This window comes from Pezoporus flaviventris, unplaced genomic scaffold, assembly GCF_033815535.1.
Source record: "Pezoporus flaviventris isolate CSIRO_AGI_PZ_B2104156 unplaced genomic scaffold, CSIRO_AGI_Pfla_v1 ptg000041l, whole genome shotgun sequence".
Taxonomy (NCBI): domain Eukaryota; kingdom Metazoa; phylum Chordata; class Aves; order Psittaciformes; family Psittacidae; genus Pezoporus; species Pezoporus flaviventris.
The window spans coordinates 563,191-582,181 of NW_026892589.1; the positions used below are offsets into that span (position 1 = coordinate 563,191).

Sequence of the window (18,991 nt, forward strand, 5' to 3'; positions counted from 1 at the left end):
CTGCCAGTCAGAGATGAGTAAAGTGCATCCTGCAGGCCCCAGTAGGATGCTTGGAAAGGAGAATCACAACCACACTATGTGGACAAACCAGCTCCTCATGATACTGAGGAGTGGCAATGCCTCATCCCTTGCGATGGCAACATCCATCATGGCCTGTGGAAGCACATGAAGAAGCATCTGACCCACCTGAGCTGGAAGGACCCTGCTGGAGGTACCTGGAGGCTATGGTGGACCTCAGGGTGACATCGGCTTGTTGCTGCCCTTCTCCAGAGGAAGGCAAAGCTGGCAGTGGGAGACGCTGGGAAGGTCATGGGCAGCCACCTGAAAGAAGCTTCTGATGCTCCACCCAGTAGGGTCCAGTGTGGGCCTCCCAGTTCAACAGGGATAAGAAGCTGGAAGGGCTGGAGGAGGACAACCAGCATGGACATGGAGCTGGCACACATTGAGGATGCTGGATATGCGGGATGAGGGGCTCCTCATCCTGCCCTAGGGCTGGTCTTTGCAGCCCCAGCAGGACCCTGCCTCCCTGCCTCTACCTGCTGTGAGTCCATCCATCTCCCACTGCATCCGGCTCAGGACCAGGCTGAGCACCCCAGCGAGGCCGGGTGCTGCCCAGCACGTCCCTGCCCTCGGGGCAGCTGGAGCACAGAGAGACAGCACCTGGCTATGGAAGAAATACACTTTTATTGGGAAGCGCTCTGCAGAGATGCCAGGCTCTGTCGTACCGAATGAACCCTCCAACGCCGCTGGGTGGGAGGGAGAGCCCAAAGGACATTGGGTCTGGCCATAACCAGGGCGCTCCTCCAGTCCAGAAGCAACCCCAGGGCTGGAGGGGAGGGTGGCATCGGTCGAAACCAGCTCGACCCCACGCCGGGCACGGCACAGCTGCGGCAGCACCAGCAATGGAGCCGTGCCTGGAGCCCAGGGTGCCAGGGCAGGGGCTCGGTGCCAGTGATGGGTGCGGAGACCCCGCACCCGGCTGCACCCCAAGCATGGGGTGTGGGAAGCGAGCGTCTCCGTTACTGCAGAATACACTGTGGGTACAAGCGCTGCTTATGCGATCAATAATACTGCTACAAAAAGGGGGGGATGCCAAGCACGGACCCCCCCGGGGCTGGTGGCCAGGCCAACTCCCTGCAGTCCTGGCAGGGAGCAGGCAGCGGGGCATGGATGGGGAGGACCAGGTCCTGGAGCAGGGGAGACTAAAGGAGAGAGGGGGATGAGAGAGATGGAGAGAAGGGGAATTGCAGGCTCAGGACTGCTCCCGTGCCCCCTGCCCAGCCCAGGCTCCCATGCCCACCGGCCGTGCTGGCAAACGTCCTTCCTCTGGCACGGGGCCGGCTGGCGGGGGCTGGTGCCCAGCTCCCGGTCACTGCACGGCCTGAGCGGGCGCGGCAGCGGCTCTGGGCGGCTCCAGGCTGGCTTCTCGGCTCTTCTTCCGGGGGGGCTTTTTGATGGGGGTTTTCTTGGCCGCCTGCTCGCCGGGGGGAGCCGGGTCCTGGCTGCTGCCGGTGCTCGGCTTCTCCACCCATTTGTGCTCCCCGGCCACCGGCTCGGCCACCCCGGGGATCAGTTTCTGCAGGGGGGGAGAAGTGGGCAGCAGGGGCTTGCTGGTCTTCTGGCCGCTGGCGGCCGCTGAGCGCTTGGCTTTCTGTGGAGGAGTGGGCTTCTCCCGCTGCACTCCCACTCCGTTTGCCCGGGCGCCTCCGTCCCCCTTGCTGAGGCTCTGAGTCTTTTCCTTCAGCTGGGCAGCCAGCTCGGAGGCCAGCTGGGGATGGAGGGGCTCGGAGCGGGGTTTGCCAGCGCCGGGGCTGCGCGGAGCATCCCTGGTGTCCCCAGCCCGCCGCTCTGGCTGGAAGGCGCCCATCTTCCGGAAGGCGTTCTGCACAGCCCCATTGATGCTCTCTGTGGGCTCTGAGCTGGCTTTGCTCCTCTGCTTGGGCTTGGAGGGTGACTGGGGCTCCCCGGGCAGGCTGGCTTTGCCCTCAGGGACACCAGGCTCCTTTGGTTGCTTCTGTGCTTTCTCCTTGCCCCGCGCGCTGCCCCTCTCCTCTGCCCTGCCCTGCACGCCGGCCGATGTCTCGCTCGGGCTCCTCTTCCTCTTGTCCAAGCCCTGTCCTTGCTCGGGGCTGTCGGACCGGGCAGCCGCTCGCTCTGGGGACCGGCTGGACACCGGGAGCGAGTTGGATTGGCTGGAGCTGTACCTGCCGTGGATCCAGGAGACTTTGGGCTTTGTGGCTGGGTCTGGGGGACGGGGCTTGGTCCGTTCTGGGGACGGTGGCTTCCCGGGGCCGCGTGGCTCTGCGGTGCCATCCTCCTCCTCCTTGGACTGCTTGGAGAGACGGGCAACCCGGGCATAGAGCGCGGCACCGGCCGAGCCCGAGCCGCAGGACGAGCGCTCGCTGTCCGAGGACTTGAGCAGGGGCGTTTCGCTGCTGTCGGCCGGGAAGGCTCGGACCGAGCCCGTCTCCTTCAGGAAGGTGTATTCACCTGCTTCCTCCCCGCCGGCCGGGGCCGCCAACTTGTCCCCGGGGCTGGCGGGTGTCCCCCGGTCCCTGCTGTCACCCACACTCTCTGCAGGAAGAGAGCACGGGGAGCGTCAGGAGGGGCTGTGCCCGGGGAGGGGAAGGTCTGAGATGCTCCTGCAGCACGATGGGACAGCATCCCCCTCGGTGTCCCACACCCTGGTGTTGTCCCCAGCTCCCTCCTCCCAGTCACAAGAAAGCTCTTAAAGCGACCCCAGAGGAGGGAGCTGTGAAACCAAATGGGAAGGAACATTGTTCCCTGCATCCCTTCTCAGGGGATGGGGAGCCAGGGTAATAGTCCCCACCACCCAAGGGTGCTGGCTCTCCACTGAGCAGGAGATGGCCCCTGGAGATAGCCCTGAGGAGCCCTGGGGAAGCACTGTTCCCTGCTCACCTTCGTGGGGGACGCAGTACACCGGCCCCTCATCCGTGGTGTCGAAGGAGGAGAAGGAACCACGGGATGACCAGGACGGGGAAGGCTGCTCCACCACAGAGGGTGGCTCAATGAAGCTGCAGTTCAGGGTGTTCTCCAGGTCGTGGTGGGCAACTGCAAGGGCAAAGAAGTGCTGTCAGTGCCAGGACTGCTGGACACCTCAGCCCAGTCAGGAGGGTGGTCATAGAATCACAGGACCATGGCAGCACCCAGCTCGGTGGAGGGGACCGACCCACTCCGAGACTTAGGCAGCTCCAGATGCTCTGGTAACCAAGAAGCCACCAGCATCCTGGCTTGTATCAGCACCGGTGTGGCAGCAGGGCCAGGGCAGTGATTGCCCCCCTTCATTGGGCACTGGTGAGGCCACACCTCAAATCCTGTGTCAGCTCTGGGCCCCTTTGGGGTTGACAATTACCCCCAGGTATTTGTCACCTCTGCCCACACATCCCAACACCTAAGGCATGCTGCAGTTTCCTGCTTGGACTGAGGGGTTCTTGCACATCCCTGCTTTACAATAAAATAACTCAGTGTCATTGGGATGTCCTCCTTTCCCAGCACATTGATTCTTTATTAGGACTGCATTAAAACGAGGGCAACGATGCCCACCTGCCCTTGCCCAGTTTGTCTTCTTGGAGAAAGGAAAGAAAACCCCAATACAGCAGTATTTCAAGAGCAAACAGCTGCAGAGGGGAGGTGGCAGTTCCAATATGGCTTTCCTTTAAAACAAACCAAAAAGGGAAAATTAAAAGCAGCTGGCTGGAAGTAGATGAAGGGAGACGCTTCCTGAGAGGAGGCGTGATGAGCGCCTGGGACCCACGGCCACAGGGCGCCTCTGGGACCTCAGTGAGACCCAGGATACGGCTAGAAGATACAAAGAGGATGTGCAGCACACCCAGAGGGGGCTGGGAGCTCCTGCGTGGTCCCTTGGGATTTACCTCCCCTGGCTGATATACACCCCTGGCTGATGGGGCTGGGAGAAACATGGATGCTTCTCACCAGTCCCCTCCTGCCACTGATCCCCAAAATCTCCCAGGGCCACAGCATGAAGGTGCCAACCTCAGCCCTGCCTGCACAGTGGCCCAAACCTTGGCAGTGCAGCCACAAGGGTCAGCCCAAGCTGTGGCCCTGCTGGCTGCCAGCTCGGTGCGATCCCCAGGGAGATGCTGTGGACCCAAAGCTGATGCCAAGGCTGGGAAGAAGCTTCCCAGGGGGACACCTGGGGCTCCTGATGAGCTTCAGGAAGACCTGGTATCCCACCTGGGAAGGTTCTACCATGCTCACAGGCTTGTGTTCACTGTTATTGACCATGATCATGTTTGAGCCCAGAGGGAAAATCCACCCAGTGACAGCAAACACACAGCTGGGGCAGCAGCTCTGCAAGAACATGAGTAGATGCAGAGCAACCATATGCAGGGCATCCATGGCTTCAGGCAGCACTGGTTTACCCATGACATCCCCACAGGGTCCTGAGCACCTCCAGCTCTGACCTGGCCTTTGGGATGAGGCATTTCAGCATCCCTGGACCCTCCTGCTGGGGCAGGACCAACATGGCAGCAGGCTACTGTGTTGTGGCCCGTGGCTTCCAGGTGGAGCTGTGTGCTGACCTGGCACGGCGGTCACTGGCATCATCGGGATGAAGCTACTCCAGGCACTCAGCAGCTCCCCTTTGCCCGGGGGGTGCCCAGACCCAGCAGGGGCTGGAGGTGTCACTGCACCATGCACTATTGCTGCCAAAACTCACTGGCTCCAGCGCGCGGGCTGACGCGATGAACACAAGGCAAGCCCTGACCAAAGCCTGTTCCCTTTTCCTAACAACCCCCAGCCTCCTCACCAGGCTCTGGGAATAGCCACAGCCCTGCCAGGACACGAGGCCATCCCGAGCATCCCTCTGGCACCGTCCTCACCCCTTCCCGGGCCCGCTGCCATCCTGTTTACACAGAGAAGCTGGATGGGCTCCAGCTGCCTCTGGGCTGACGCAGGGAAGGTGCAGGCAGCCCCCCTTGAGCTCCCCCTGCCCTTGCCGCACACAGGCACCCTCTGTCCTTCCCGAGCCCTGCCCGGCCCCTTCCACAAACACGGCCTCTGTTATCCTTGCAGTAGGAATGTTTCTCCGGCCCCGACACACCCTGCTCCATGGCAGGGCTTTGCTGTGCCCCACACGGCAAGGAGGCTGTGATGAAGTTGATCAGGAACCGTGTGCTGGGATGGGGCCATGTCCCACCCTTAATGGGGGACTTGGCATCATGCTGAGCCACTGTCCAGTGGGAAAGGGAGCCACTGTCCTCCAGGAAAGGGAGGCTGAGCCCCACGGCAGTGCAGCACCCGCCGGTTTATTCAATGGGGTCCTCTTGGGGGCAGCGCATCCCTAGCTCCTCACGCTGGGATGAGCACAAGGAGGGTTTGGGGCAGGGGACGCTGTCCCCCAGCTCTAGGTCAGGCCCTTTGCACATGTGAGCATCTCCTGCAAGTGCTGTTTGTGCCCAGGCAGTGGGGGACCTCACCCAACGTCCCTGCCCTCCATCCTCACCTCTGCTACACGCAGAAGCAGGGTGAGCTCTGGCACCAGCTGGGACGCTCAGGCTCCACACAAAGCTTGGGCAGGGTTAGGTCAGGACCAAAAGGCCAAACGAGGCGATTCCCTGGTGCAACAGGGACATTTCCCCTACCTGGGGAATCTCAAATCCCCCCAGAGCAGCTCAGCAGAGCTCAGTTCACCAGGCAAAAGCAAAATGATACCATTGACATCCAGAAGCTGCAGAAAGGGCTCAGCACCTGTGAGCCATGCGCTCACACCAAGCACTTTGATGGAGCTGGGGACCTGCTTGTCCCCGTCCCTGCTGTGCTGTGCTCACTGCCTGGGCTGGGAGCTGCGAGTCCTGCTCTGTCCTGTGAGGGGTCAGCCCCTGGGCTGTGGCTCTGTGCCCCTCCCCAGATGGCAGCACCTTACCCACGACCTTGGGCAGCTTCTGGCGCCGCAGTGGGATGCGCGGGAGCTTCATGCCGATGCGGCTGAACCGCCCGCACAAGCGTCTCGGTGGCTTCTTGGCTGCTGCCGGGTCCTGGCCGGAGCTGCAAGAGAAGGTGACAGCCCCATCAGAGAGGCACCAGCAGTCACCCTGTGGTGGGGACAGCATTCATGGGGTGATGGAGAGAGTCAAGGCTTCAGGGGCCTGCAGAGACAAAGGGCGTCAGGGGAAAATACTGGGGCAGGTGAAAGGGGGTTTGGAGACCTGCCGAGGGTGCTGCCAGTGCGGCACCGGCTCACACCACACCGGGCTGCAGAGCAGTGCCGGGGGTGGTGGCAAGGCCGGAGCCGGCCACGGCTGTTGGCAGTCCAAAGCACTGGGAACGCCCAGCCAAGACCCCAGAACAAATACGTGGCTTCTCTTTATTTGCTCTCTGGTTTTGAGGCTTTTTCAGGCAGTTGTGCCCATCACTTGGGATGCTCCACAAGGCAGTGCCGTGGGGGTGGCACTTGGGGTGACCTGGCTTCTGGGGGACACTGCAGAGATCCAGGCACCATGGGAGAGAGGGAACTCATCTCCCCTCTCCCTGTCCAACACCTCACCACAGGGTGTTGCGCTGGTGCTTTTCTCTGTGGGTAATTGCCTGCAGCTCCCAGGGCTTCTGAGCCAGATGTGCAGGACAGGGCTGAGCTGGCATGGCTGCAACAGGAGCTTCTGGAAAATCCCAGAGCAGCGGCTGCCAGCATGAGAGAAGGGATTCACCATGGCTGGAGGAAGTCCCACAGCCTGGCCCATGCTGAGCAGCACAAGCCTTTCCCTCCGCAATGGGGATGTCACCTGGCACTGCCAACATGCTGCCAGCATCAGCATCCCAGCCCAGCAGTGCTGCAGCCGATTGCCCTCCTCCAGGACTCATGCTATAGCCCAGGGGATTGTTCTTGGGGGTCTTGGTCACATCCTGATGCCCTCACTGTGTTTTAGGGTTCCTTTCGCTCCATCCTCCCAGATACTGGAGAGGACCTCTGTGAAGTGGTGGCCCATGAGAGGGAAACAGTCAGGGAAGAGGCTCACCCCGAGTCCCTCCATCACCTGCTGCTTGGGTGCTGCCCTGAGGATGTAGCAGGACCAGCTCATACCCCTGGGATGTGCAGAACACACAGTGCTGCTCTGTCTCAGTTTCCCTGCAGCACCGCTGTCTCAGTGCGGTCCCTGCATCCCCATCCTGGTCCCAGCCATGCACTGGTCACCAATGTCCCCAGCCACCCCCTTTCCTGCTCAGGCTTTGTGTCAGAGCCCGGCGGGAGCCCGCCTGGCCCTGGTACTCACCCACAGGCTTCGTCCTTCTTGCGGCAGATGCAACAGCAGCAGAGCAGGGAGAGCAGGAGGATGAGCAGTAGTGCCAGGAGCGCCCCTGCACCGATCACCCCCATCCGCTGGTTGGCCTCTGCAAAACAGAATAGGTGGCTCAGCCCCATCCAGCCCCGTGCACCTCCAGTGCCCATTCTGTGCCCATCCCAGCTCTCACCCATGTGGCAGGCGCCTGTCAGCGGGTTGCAGGCACCGTCGTGGCACCTGCAGGCTTCAGCGCAGTTGGCTCCATAGCGGCCGGGCGGGCACGTGAGGTTACAGCTGGGAGGAAACAGTGATCATGAGCCAGGCTGGACAAGACCTTCAAGATCACCCAGTCCAACTGCTCCCAGCACTGCCGAGGCCACCACTAACCCATGGCACTGAGGGCCTTGGCTACATGGTGCAGCGGATTCAGGGATGCTGGTGGCACTGCTGGGCACTGAACCCTCCAGCAGCTGTTCACCACCAGCAGCGTCCCAGCCGGAGCGGCTGCAGCCGTAAGGAGCCAGCGGGCCCTGGCCCAAACCCGCTCCCCTGGGAACGTCCCGGCCCTCGGCACCGTGCCTGGAGGCGGATCAGCCCATTTCATACTCCAACAACTCGCAAAGCCCAGCCTCGTGCCTGCCCGGCGCTGGGTGACGACTGGGCGCACACCGAGCCCGCGGCTGCTCCGGCGGCTGGGAGCAGGGACGGTTCCCTGACAAAACTGCTCATCCCACCACCAGACCTGCATTTCCTCACAACCTGGGAGAGCACAGGGCAGAATTTGCTTTCCTCTCACCTCTGGTCTTGACACCTCTGGGAATGATGTGGAGGAGATACACAACTCTCTGCACACCACAGGTACTTTAGTATCCTCCCAATGCAGAGCTGAGAGAACCCCCTGCACAGGGAGGACATCGTTCTGCCTTCCTTCCAGAAATCATCCCTTTTTAGCAAAATTATACACTGACAAATGCATGAGTTTGCACATAGTCACAGGGAGCAGCCTGAGCCTGGAGTGCACCCATACAGCACAGCTCAGCCCACAGCTACAGCGCTGCTGGGGATGCTGCTGGGGCTGTGGCTGCATCCTGAGCACCCTGGTCCCCACACTCCTGGTGCTGTGCCGGGGTCTCAGAAGTCTAATCCATGTGCTGCTGTCTGGCACTCCGCTGAAAGCAGCACCAAGCACCCAGCTCCCTCCACCCCTGCTGCCAAAGGCGGACACGATGCCCTGGCCTGAGCTGCTGCCAGTGCCCATCTGGCTCTTTTAGCAGCATGAGGGGCTGGTGAAGCCCCCCAAACCCCACCCAAAATCCAAACACTCCTTGTTTATATGTCCTGAGCGAAAAACTGGCATGGGAAGGACACCAGCTCCGAATCTCTCTTCTGCCATCGCCCCTGCAGTTAATGATGGGAAAATCCAAGCAACACCGGCACTGTGGGAGCTGTCTGCATGCCCCAGGCATAAGGAAATGCTTTTCTGCCTTTCCACACAGTCCCACACTGGACAAAACCACCAGGGAATGCAAGCAGGATATCCAATGTCCCTGTGCCCTCTCCTTGGGCAGGCGGAGGGCTGGGGGGCTCTTCCCAGGGATGTGGAAGACTCCGACCAGAGCTGTAGCTTGCAGCAGGAGCACCCTGTGGATGCCATGTGTGTGAGGCTTTTTGCTATTCTGGGATGTGGTTTTCTCTCTCTTTTCGGCTAGAAATTCCACCCTGGACTTAAAATCCCCCAAGAAACCACTGTTTTGTCGACAGCATTTGTTTTTGCCAAATAGACATTTCCTACAGCAAAATCCTTCTCCTGCTAAGGGCTTCACGAGCGCGTCCTTTCGCCCCCTTCCAAAATTCATCTTTATTATTGCCCACGAGTGCTTCCACCACAGGAAACCTCTTGTCTGGGAACCTCCTTGGGCAGGAGGAGGGCTGGGGGCTCTTCCCAGGGGTGAGGAAGACCCCGGCCAGAAGGCCCACACTCCAGGAGCCCTGGAGTGCACCCCAAGCACGCCCACTGTGCCTCACTTACTAGGTGCCATGGGAGCCGGGGTGGCAGAGGCAGCGGCCTGTCTCAAAGTGGCACTGGCCATTGACGCAGTCACTGCAGACAAAGGCGCAGTTCTCCCCGTATGTCCCGTTCCGGCACTTCGTTTCACACCTGAAATGGGAGGGATGAGGGCAGGCGATGGAGCATCCATGGATCCTGGGGAATGCTGGCATCCATCCCCACAACCCTCCTGCCTGCAGGCAGGGAGATGGGCTGTGTGTTATCATCCCTGTTTGGGTGCTTCAAAGCCCTGGAACTAATCCCGGGCACAACAGCCTGCGGGAATGCATCTGAGCTTGAGAGCTGAGCCCTGCCACGAGCACCCAGCACTGCATAGGGGCATAGGCAGGGGTCTCACAGGCTCCCTTCAGTCTCGTGGCTGTGTCAGTGGGCTCAGCCTACCCCTGCCCTCCCCTTCTGGCTGCAGAAAGCCAGGCAGGGGGCAGGAGGGATGCTGGGCATCACCTGCCCGGTCCCGGCTGCAGCACTCACCGGTCTCCAATCCAGCCAGGGTTGCAGTGGGAGCACTTGCCGTTGATGTGGTTGCAGGTGTGACCATCCTTGCAGGGGGGGCAGAGCTTCTCACAGCCCTCTCCATAGAAGCCGGGAGAGCAGGGCTGGTCGCACTTGGTGCCATTCCAGCCCGCCTCGCAGGTCAGGCAGCGCCCATCCGCCACGGTGCACGGCTGCAGGCTCTTGCACTGCCCGCACCTGCAACGGCAACTTCCCTTTGTTCAACATCTCCCTTCCCTCACCTTTCTCAGCCTCTTACTTCAGCGAAGTGGGGGCTTTGAGAACAGAGAACAGAAAATATGGCTCTAACTATTAATAATCTACCCTTACTATCTCGTTTTCTGGAATTGCATTCAGAAGTTTGTGCGAAATACCTACTTCCCCTCCCCAGGAATGTCCTGAATTCACAGCCTAGGCATGACTGTGACTGAGGGGCAGCCCATCAGCCTGCACAGCATCCCTCAGTCCTCCTGCCGCCACCTCCCACAGAGTCCGGGGGTTCCAGGCACTCACCGCCTCCTGCAGCCCTGTCCATAGAATCCCGCAGGGCACGGCTCGCGGCAGTACTTCCCGCGGTATCCCGGCTCACACGTGCACGTTCCATCCACCTGGTTGCACTTGCCCTTGTAGCACTGGCAGTAGCGGTCGCAGCGGGGCCCGAACGTCCGCTCCCGGCACTGGCAGCGCCCCGTGAACTGCTCGCAGGGAGAGTTGTTGCAGGAGCACTGGTTGTTGCAGCCGCGGCCCCACCAGCCGGGCTGGCACAGGCAGTTCCCTGTCTGCTGGTCACACTGGGAGTTGTGGCTGCAGTAGCAGGAGCTGGAGCACTGCGGTCCCCACCAGTTGGGCTCGCAGGTGCACTTGCCTGTCTTCTGGTCACACTTGCCGTGCTTGCAGAGGCAGATGTTCTCGCACTTGGGACCCCAGCGGTTGGCATTGCAGGTGCACTGCCCCGTCACGTCCTCGCACTGCCCGTTGGGGTGGCAGCTGCACATCTCCTTGCAGTCGGGACCCCAGAACTGCCGGGGACACTCTGCGGGCAGAGCCATCAGCCCTGGCACTGCCTGCGGTAAACAACCCCTCCTCCAGGGGAGACCCCCGCTCCCAACGGGATGCTCAAGCACAGTGACCCCCATCCTCTAGTGCAGTGACCCCTCTTCTCTAGTGCAGTGACCCCCCCTCCTCTAGTGCAGTGACCCCCCCTCCTCTAGTGCAGTGACCCCCCTCCTCTAGTGCAGTGACCCCCCTCCTCTAGTGCGCTGGGTCTCAGAGGAGACCCCTCCAAAGGAATGATGCCCTGGCCACAAAGCCAGAGCAGAGCATCCACCTCTCGGAAGTCACTCCGGGATGAGCTAACCCCCAGTGAACCCCACCAAGGACACCTCATGCCATGCCGGTACTCACTGGTGTCACAGTTGGCTCCAAAGTAGCCATGGCGGCAGCGGCACTCGCCAGGCCGGACACACACCTCATTCTCCTTGCAGGTGAAGTTCCCCTCGCACACAGCTGGATGGATGGACAGGTATCAGGAGAAAGCACGATGCCACTGGACCCATCCCCGTTCCCAAACACACCCCGGCCCCACAGGTGCTGTGGCACAGTGACCGTCCTGGCAAGCAGCCGGGCAGGCTGGATGGGACCCTCGCCAAGAAAAGGCCACCAGCCTCCTGCCACTCCATTCAGCTCCATCCCCGCAGCAGCCTCCTGCCACCCAGCCCAATCCATCCCTGTCCGTGTCTGCACCCACCAGCGGCTCAGATCCATGTCACCAGCAGAAACACCCCTGTGCCGGGACTGCTTGTGGGCACCGAAGGAGAACAGGGACATGGGTTGGGGGTGTCATAGGCAGTCCCCTGTCCCCTCCACTCATTACAGACACGGTGGTGTCACTGCCACCCCACCACTGCCTCTCCTGCTGGGCCAGCAGCCCCCCTGCTGTGAGGGATCCCTGTGCTGGGGCAGGAGCAGGATGTGGACAGGCAGCATGATGGCGCAGGCTGGCACAGGCAGGTCCTGCACGGCCCTAGATGAGCCACCTTAGGAGCCACACGGGAGAGCAGACCACCCATCCCATTCACCTTACCTGGGAGCTGTTAGACCTACGGTGATGGATACTATAGAACCCCCTAAAATAGACAGATTACACAGGTTAGGAGCAGTGAGTCTAAGGGTTAGAGCAGGTTGGGGGGGCAAGGAGATGGGGAAAGCTTGCTGGTGGGACCGTCCTCCCCCCAGTGTCCTGGCAGACCCTGTTCTCTCTCATGCCGAATGGACCATGCCCTGTTCCTGGTGTGCAGGCATCCAACGCATGCAGCGAGCGGTTACAAGGGCTCATGCACGGTGGGTTAGTTGGTTACATGTCCTGGCTGCTGGCTGCACACTGCTGGTGCCCCAGGCTGCTGCCCTGAGCTCCTTCATCTCTCCTGGGGCAAGGGGAGTCCTGTGGCCAGCTGAGGCTGTGGGGGATAGCTCAGGAACCCCGGAGCAGCCCCACGCCTGTGGATCAGCGCAGAGGATCAGAGCTCCAGGGCCTCACGCTCAGCATCCGTGCCCCTGCAAGAACTGCAACGCCTGGCGTGGCCCTGGCTGGGGCTGCCCCAGCAGCCTCTCCCCACTGGGGCCATGATGGACACGTGCCTGGTCTCGGTGGCTCTGCCTTGGCTCCTCACGCTGCTGTGGGAAGTCTCTGGGTCCCATCCCTGCAGCTGCACCTTCCCCGTCCCCACGCTTCACCCTGGGGAACCCTGGCTGACCCTTGGGTCCCAAAGCAGCACCCCCAGAGCTGGCCAGCATGGAGAGAAACCTGCCAGCCTGGGAGTGGGGGTGATGCTCCACATGGAGGAGCCATCTGGTGCCCGGTGCACCCCAGGGTGTCACTGTGGGTTCAGGGGATACCCCAGCACCCCAGCACTGGGGCTGAGCACCCATTCCATCCACACACTGATGGCTTCAAGTACCACAGGGAGGCAGGACAGGCCCCAGCATCCCCAGGGAGCCTGGCTGCAGGCAGAGGTCCCTGGACAGGAGGTCCCGCTGTGGGGCACATCAGGGTGGCCCCTGACAACAGTGAGGCCAGGAGGGCTTATCAAAGGATGGGCAGAAGAGCAGCGTCCAACACAGGGAGACACCAGTGCTTACCTATTAAACACTCGCTTCCTTGTTGCCTCCATCCTGGGCAGCACATGAGCACCGCGGAGCTACAGAGGCAAGAAAAAGCACCATGACTGGTTATGACCCTCAGAAAGCCCTAGTCTTTCCCAAAACTCCATGGAGAACACTGGTGCCATGATGGTGAGTGGTCTCACTCCTGGACAGTTGAAGCCTGGTCCCATGGGACAAGGAATGCTGCTGGCTGCTCCTCACAACGCAGAGCTGCTGGGGGCTCCCATGGGCACCGGATTCAGCCAGGAGTGAGGCCAGGACCAGATCCTCTTTGAGCCAGGAGTGGTGAAACAAGGAAAGGTGTGTTTGGAACCGTTATTGACAAAAGAAATCCCCCAAACCCCTAAAAGCTGGGAAAAGAACATCTCAAGCACAGCCCCTGGGGCACATTCCCCACATAGAAGCTGTGTGATGCCAACTGCATGTGGCTGGGATGTATCCCTGAGCCCCTGAGTGCCCACGAGTGCCACCACCTCCAGGGAGCACCATGTATAAGACCACCACCCAAAGCATTTTTAGCACAAGCCTGACCCTGGCCAGCACCAGGATGGGGTCTCCCAGCCCCTCTGAGGCTCAGCCAGAGATGCTCAGGTCCTTACTGGAATGGGACGCCTGGGGACACCTCACCCACGCTTGTTCAATGACCCCCCGAGTGACAGGCTGGGGGATCCCAACACTGCAACCCAGGTGCAGGGAACACACTCCCTGTTCCGGGACACTGCAGGAAACCCCCTCATCCCTGGGGGGACCTGCTCATTCCTGCAGGGACCCTGCTCATCCCTGGTGGTACCATACTGCCTGGTCCCGGCCAGCCCCGAGACCAATGCTGAGAGCTACAAAGGACTCGAGTGGGTGCTGCAGTCAATCCAGGGCCACTCATTCTGCGGCGCAGCCTGGAATGCGCTTTGCTCTTTCTCTTTTTTTTTTTTCCCTCCTTTTCCTCTTTATAAGTAACAAATGCAGAAGAGGAGGAGACAGTGAGGAAGTATCCGCTCAAACCCAGCGCAGTCACAGGACGGTGTCTGGCTGCCAGACAGCCTTGTCCTGGGGCCGGGGAGGGAGCGAGGGAGCTGCCAGCAGCCCCCAGCCCAGCACCGGTACTGGGGGCACTGGAGGCAGGTCCCAGCGCCCGCCCGGCCCCACCAGGAGCAGCGTGTCCCCTGCTCACAGCGGATGCGGAAAAGTTGGAAAAGAGGCAGAAAAGAACCACAAAAATGATTCAAGGCCTGGAAAGAATGCCTCGCAGACGGAGCCCAAAATAGCTCCATCCTTCAGCCGCCGAAGCGGCTGCAAGATGCTGCGATGGCAGCCGGAGAAACCCCCCGTGCGGGGACCGCGGGGCTCAAGTGAGGGGGCTCTGCCCTGGGCAAGCACACAAGGGGATGCAGGGTGTTAAGGGCAAAGGGCGGTCAACCACCAAACCACCTCCCCGGAGACCGGGTGGGCTGGAGGCAAGGTTCTTCTCTGCACGAGGCTTCAGGCTGCCCTCCCCTAAGTGCCTGCCGTGCAGGGGTGCAGCCGGAGGGGTCCGTGGTGTCCTGACCCTCTCCAAGCAGTCACTGTCCCACCTGGCCCTGCTTTTATTGTTCCCCCCTTTGGAAATTCAGCATTTGGTGGTTTTTTGATGAAACCACAGCAGGTTTGCAAGGGGAAACCCTTCTGCCTGGGAAACCTCCTCCCTCAAAACAGCTTGGCTTGGCTGCCAAAATGGGCATTACAGGGGAGGCACCAAAAAGCATCACCTGTGATGAAAGCCCCGTGGTTGACGGTGGGGAGATGCTGAAACAGTGGCAGGAGGGAGAAACCCCTCCCCGGCCGTGAGCTGGAGGAGGTGAGCAGCACCGTGACCACCACCAGCCCACCCACAGCACTGGGATTGTGTTTACCTTGTGGCTGACAGCTAATCCCTGCTTCCCCATGCCTGCTGCTGGCATCCAGCACCCCTCTGCTCAGCAGAGGCAGCTGTGATTCAGCAGGGGGTCACTGGTGCTCCCAGTGTGGCACACGGACTGGTCCCTGAGTACAGCCACCCCCAGGTAGGGGTGGTGCTGGCTGCAGCATGACCCACGGGACATGGATCTAAACCACGTCTTGTGGTCTCAGCTCCTGCAAAGAGGGCTTGCTCCATACATCCCATGACCACTGGGACTCGGGTAAATGGGAGATCTGTTTAAAAGGTCGCTCGCTCCCCACAGGGACCTGCCACTGCAGACATGCTGGGTGCAAATGCATCTTCTATTCCCTCTTCTCCAAAGCACTTCAGACGCTGGGAAAAGAAGAAAGAAAAGCTGCCCCTAAGACCTGTCCAGGATGTGGGAGCTCTGCTGATGTGGAAGGAAGAAGCAGGGATGTGGGGGCAACCAGGGCCTTGACCTGCAGGGACAATCGCTCAATGCCCAGCACATGGCCACATCCTGCTTGTGCTGAGCACCAGCAGCACCTCCATGGATGCTCTGGGGGCTTCTATGGAGACAAAATATTTTTCCTGTGGGTGGATTGCTCCCTGAAGCACATCCCCTTCACCCACAGCTATGGAGGGGTCTCCTGAGGCTGGAGGGACAGCTCGAGACAGCCCCCCCCCCCAAAAAACAGTGAGGAGTGGGCTTACATCCCCAGAGCAGAGGATAGACCCTGGGGCTCGGGTGGGAGCCACTGCTGTGGTCTCATGTCAGATGGTCCCATGTGAGACCTCCTGCTCTCAGCTCGTGAGCACGCAGCGTGTCCCCACAGCCCACAGCACTGCTGTCCCCTCCCCAGCCCTGTGGCCATCCTGAGTGCTCCCCACCCCACTGTTTCTCCCAAGGATCACCGTGGCACTGAGCTCCTTCTTTCTCCATATCACCCATCACTTGGTGTCACACAGCTCCCCCCATGTGGCACACAGGGACCACGGGGTCCCAGCCAGCAACATCCCCCCTGGATGATGCCAGCTCCAGGTCCCCGGCCCAACCTCAACCCTGGGGTGCAAGGCAGAGATTCCCTGGAGCAGGATCGTGGAAACTCTTCAGCCAGAGAAAGAAAAGTTTAAAAGCAATGCTCACCAAAAGAAAGTGTTGGTGAGAGCAGGATGGGGACAAAGCAGTGCCCAGGCACCGGCCTGCACCCCAAACACCAGCGTCGGAGAGTAGCACCCCAGCTTGTAACTTGGTTCTAAAAGAACTTCAAAATTAGGAAAGAAAACTTTAACACCAAATTGTCCCCACACATCCCTTTTCTTCTGCCCCACATAGTTCCTTGGGTTGTTGCTCACTAGCCAGGTCTCAGGAGGTCACAGAAGGAGCTGAAGCAGAATCCTGCCCTCAAGCCCCCCAAAACTGACGACTGGCATCCTCAAGGGATGGAGGTGCCTGGCAGAGCATCACAACCACAGATCCAACCAGCAGCTTCACCCAGCTTGGGTGGGGGACACTGGGACCTGTCCCAAAGCCCCAGGGCCAGGGAAGGACCCACAGCACCCCAGTTCTTGGGGCCACTAAGGTGTGTTTGGATGGTGACACATGGGGCATCCTCCATGCCAAGAAGAACATCTCAGGGGCTGCCCCCTACCCACCTTGTCTGGCACCCAGGCTGCCTGCAGGCCCCATGGGAGGATGGACATCACCCCCTGCATCCTGTCTGCTTGTTGGCGAACACCTAGTGTCCAAGCCCCGCAGCACTGGGTGCAGCATCCCTCCAGCAGGAATGGTGCAAAGGGAAGCACTCAGACATCCCATCCTCAGCACGTGGGGCTGGATGCTGGGAACGGGACAGGGTAGGGGGGACTCTGCGTCACATTCCCGCTGCCACCCCAGGACATGGTGGCAGTTTTGCTTGGACAGATGATGGGCAGCAAGGAGGAACCGCTTCCCACTTCCCACATCCCACATCCACAGCAGCCACCGCTCCGGCTCCTGAAATGCCTCCTTAGGAAACTCAGGCTGTAACTTGAGGAGGGGGCACCAGCCCCTGCGGCCCTGCTGAATGGAGCCATTATGTGGCCCCTCTCGCTCTCAGCACATGTTTTCCTTGTGGACTCATCTGACCTCACAGGCGAGATGTAAAGGTGCATTTATGGCCTGGGCCCCCCAGCAAGGGCAGGGGCTGGAGCTCTCCCAGCCAGGAGGCAGTGTCTGTGGGCACTCTCCCCCCTTGACTGGGGCCAGCCTGGCCAGCACCAAGCCCCAGCGCTGCAGAGAAGCTTGGCCCGAGGCGATGCTCTGCAGTGACCTGTGGTAGAGGCAGAGCTCAGGGAGTGGGGACAAGGCAGTGCCAGCTCCCAGGGCTCTGTCACCACCCCGATCAGGCAGGCAGGATGTGACCCCCGGGGGCAGCCAGGTAGTACCAGCACTCACTTGTTGAAGACAAACCCGAGGCTGCTGCAACTGCCAAGTCCACCATCTCGAGCAGCCCTGGGCAGCTCCACCAGCATACCCAAAGCATCCTGCATCCTGCTCGGCCATGGGACTGGCTGCGGGGGGTGCAGGACCGGCCTCCCCCAAGTGCAATCCGATGCCTGGAGGCACCCAGGATCGGCTCCCCACAGCAGAACCGGCCCCAGGGATGCAGGATTGGTCCCCCACAGCACGACTCGATGATCACGAGGCACCAAAGAAAAGGTCCCCGCAGCAGGATCGGCCCCGGGGGGGGGGGGGGGGGGGGGGGCGGGGGGCAGAACCGGCCCCGGGGGCTGCAGGACCGGGTGTTCACAGCACTCCCGGCGGCCGCGAAGTGCGGGACTGTCCAGGAGCACTCAGAACCGGCTCCGCGCAGCAGGACTGCCCCAAAGGCGAGCAGGGCCGGCCCCGGTGTGCCCAGAGCCGGGTCCCCGCAGCTCTCCCGGCGGTCAGGACCGGACCCCCATCCCGGCCCCTCGCGGGCCGAGCTCCTCGGCCCTCCCCGGTACCCGGCTCCCCCCGGCTCAACTCACAAGCTGGATTTCACCCTAGCAGGAGCCCAGCACCGGTCCGTGTGTGTGTGCGTCCCGCGTCCCCCCCTTCCCATCCCGCCGCACCCCGCGCCCCGGCCCCGCGGGGTCCCGTCCCGTCCCGTCCCGCCGCTCCTACCCTCCGGCCCTGCAGACGTTCCTGCCGCGGGGGCTCAGCTCCTGCGCGGCTCCGCGGCTCAGCACCACCAGCACCAGCACCAGCGGCAGCTCCGCGGCTCCGGCTCGGGCGCGGCGGGGCGGTCGCAGCCCGCGGGCCGCCATCACCATCGGAGCGGCGGGGCCCGGCCTGACCCGGCCCATCCCATACGGGGCGCTTCCCCCCCGCGCTTCGCTCCGCCGCCCCCCCCCCCGGCTCCACCGTGCCCGGCGACCGCCCTGCCCTGGCCGCCGCTCGGCGGGCGGAAGCCGCAGTGCGAGCGCTCCGCAGCCGCTCCCCCCCGCCCCCCCGGCGGCGGCGGTGCCCGCATTGGTTCCCGTGACGGCAGGCCAGGCTCCGGGGGCCGCGCCCCCCACCGCGGGCAGCGCCGCCCCGACGGGCCCGGGGGTCCCCCGGGTGGGCAGCGCCGAGGAATGCGCGGAGGGAGCCCCGAGGGAAGGATGCGGATCCTGGCTCCCGGCTCCCAGCTCAGCCCGGGGCTCCGGGGGCTCCTGGGGATCCCGTGACTCCGGCGTGAGGATGGTCCCGGGGTCCGGCAGCCCCTGGGATGTGGCAGCCCCAGAGGTGCAGCAGCGCCGGGATCCAGCCCACCCGGGGTTCCTGCAGCCCTGGGTGCCCGACTGCCCTGGGGTTGGGCTGTCTTAGGTAGCCAACAACCCCAGAGACCTTAGAGCAGCTCCAGTGCCTAAAGGGGCTGCAGGAAAGCTGGAGAGGGGCTTGGGACAAGGGATGTAGGGACAGGCCAAGGGGAATGGCTTTAACCTGCCAGAGGGGAGACTGAGATGAGCTCTTAGGCAGAAGCTCTTCCCTGTGAGGGTGCTGAGGCGCTGGCACAGGGTGCCCAGAGAAGCTGTGGCTGCCCCATCCCTGGCAGTGTTCAAGGCCAGGTTGGACACAGAGGGTTGGACACAGCAAGCTGCTCCAGTGGA

The 18,991-nt window shown here is 61.8% G+C and overlaps 1 protein-coding gene across 2 annotated transcripts; it reads right to left on the reverse strand.

The window, feature by feature from the left end:
• Positions 1-665: 665 nt before the first annotated feature.
• SCARF2 (scavenger receptor class F member 2) lies at positions 666-18,341 on the reverse strand. 2 transcript variants are annotated; one of them, XM_061465707.1, is made up of 12 exons: positions 18,024-18,104; positions 12,958-13,016; positions 11,903-11,945; positions 11,224-11,325; positions 10,333-10,852; positions 9,799-10,017; positions 9,289-9,417; positions 7,450-7,553; positions 7,251-7,368; positions 5,906-6,027; positions 2,920-3,072; positions 666-2,574 (listed from the first exon to the last, which is right to left on the reverse strand). In XM_061465707.1, the coding sequence occupies exons 5-12, from the start codon at positions 10,812-10,814 to the stop codon at positions 1,370-1,372; spliced, it is 2,532 nt and encodes an 843-aa protein (XP_061321691.1). In that variant the 5' UTR covers positions 10,815-10,852; positions 11,224-11,325; positions 11,903-11,945; positions 12,958-13,016; positions 18,024-18,104; the 3' UTR covers positions 666-1,369. The 2 variants fall into 2 exon arrangements, with proteins under 2 accessions (XP_061321691.1, XP_061321690.1); XM_061465706.1 differs by lacking the exon at positions 11,903-11,945 and having other exon boundaries at positions 18,024-18,341.
• Positions 18,342-18,991: the final 650 nt, after the last annotated feature.

Coding starts and splice junctions, on each gene's coding strand:
- SCARF2 (XM_061465706.1), bottom strand. CDS start 18,205: ATGGGCCGGGTCAGGCCGGGCCCCGCCGCTCCGATGGTGATGGCGGCC. Junction 9,418..9,798: donor CCTGGCTGGATTGGAGACCG/GTGAGTGCTGCA, acceptor CTCCCATTTCAG/GTGTGAAACGAAGTGCCGGA. Junction 3,073..5,905: donor GAAGCTGCCCAAGGTCGTGG/GTAAGGTGCTGC, acceptor TTGCCCTTGCAG/TTGCCCACCACGACCTGGAG.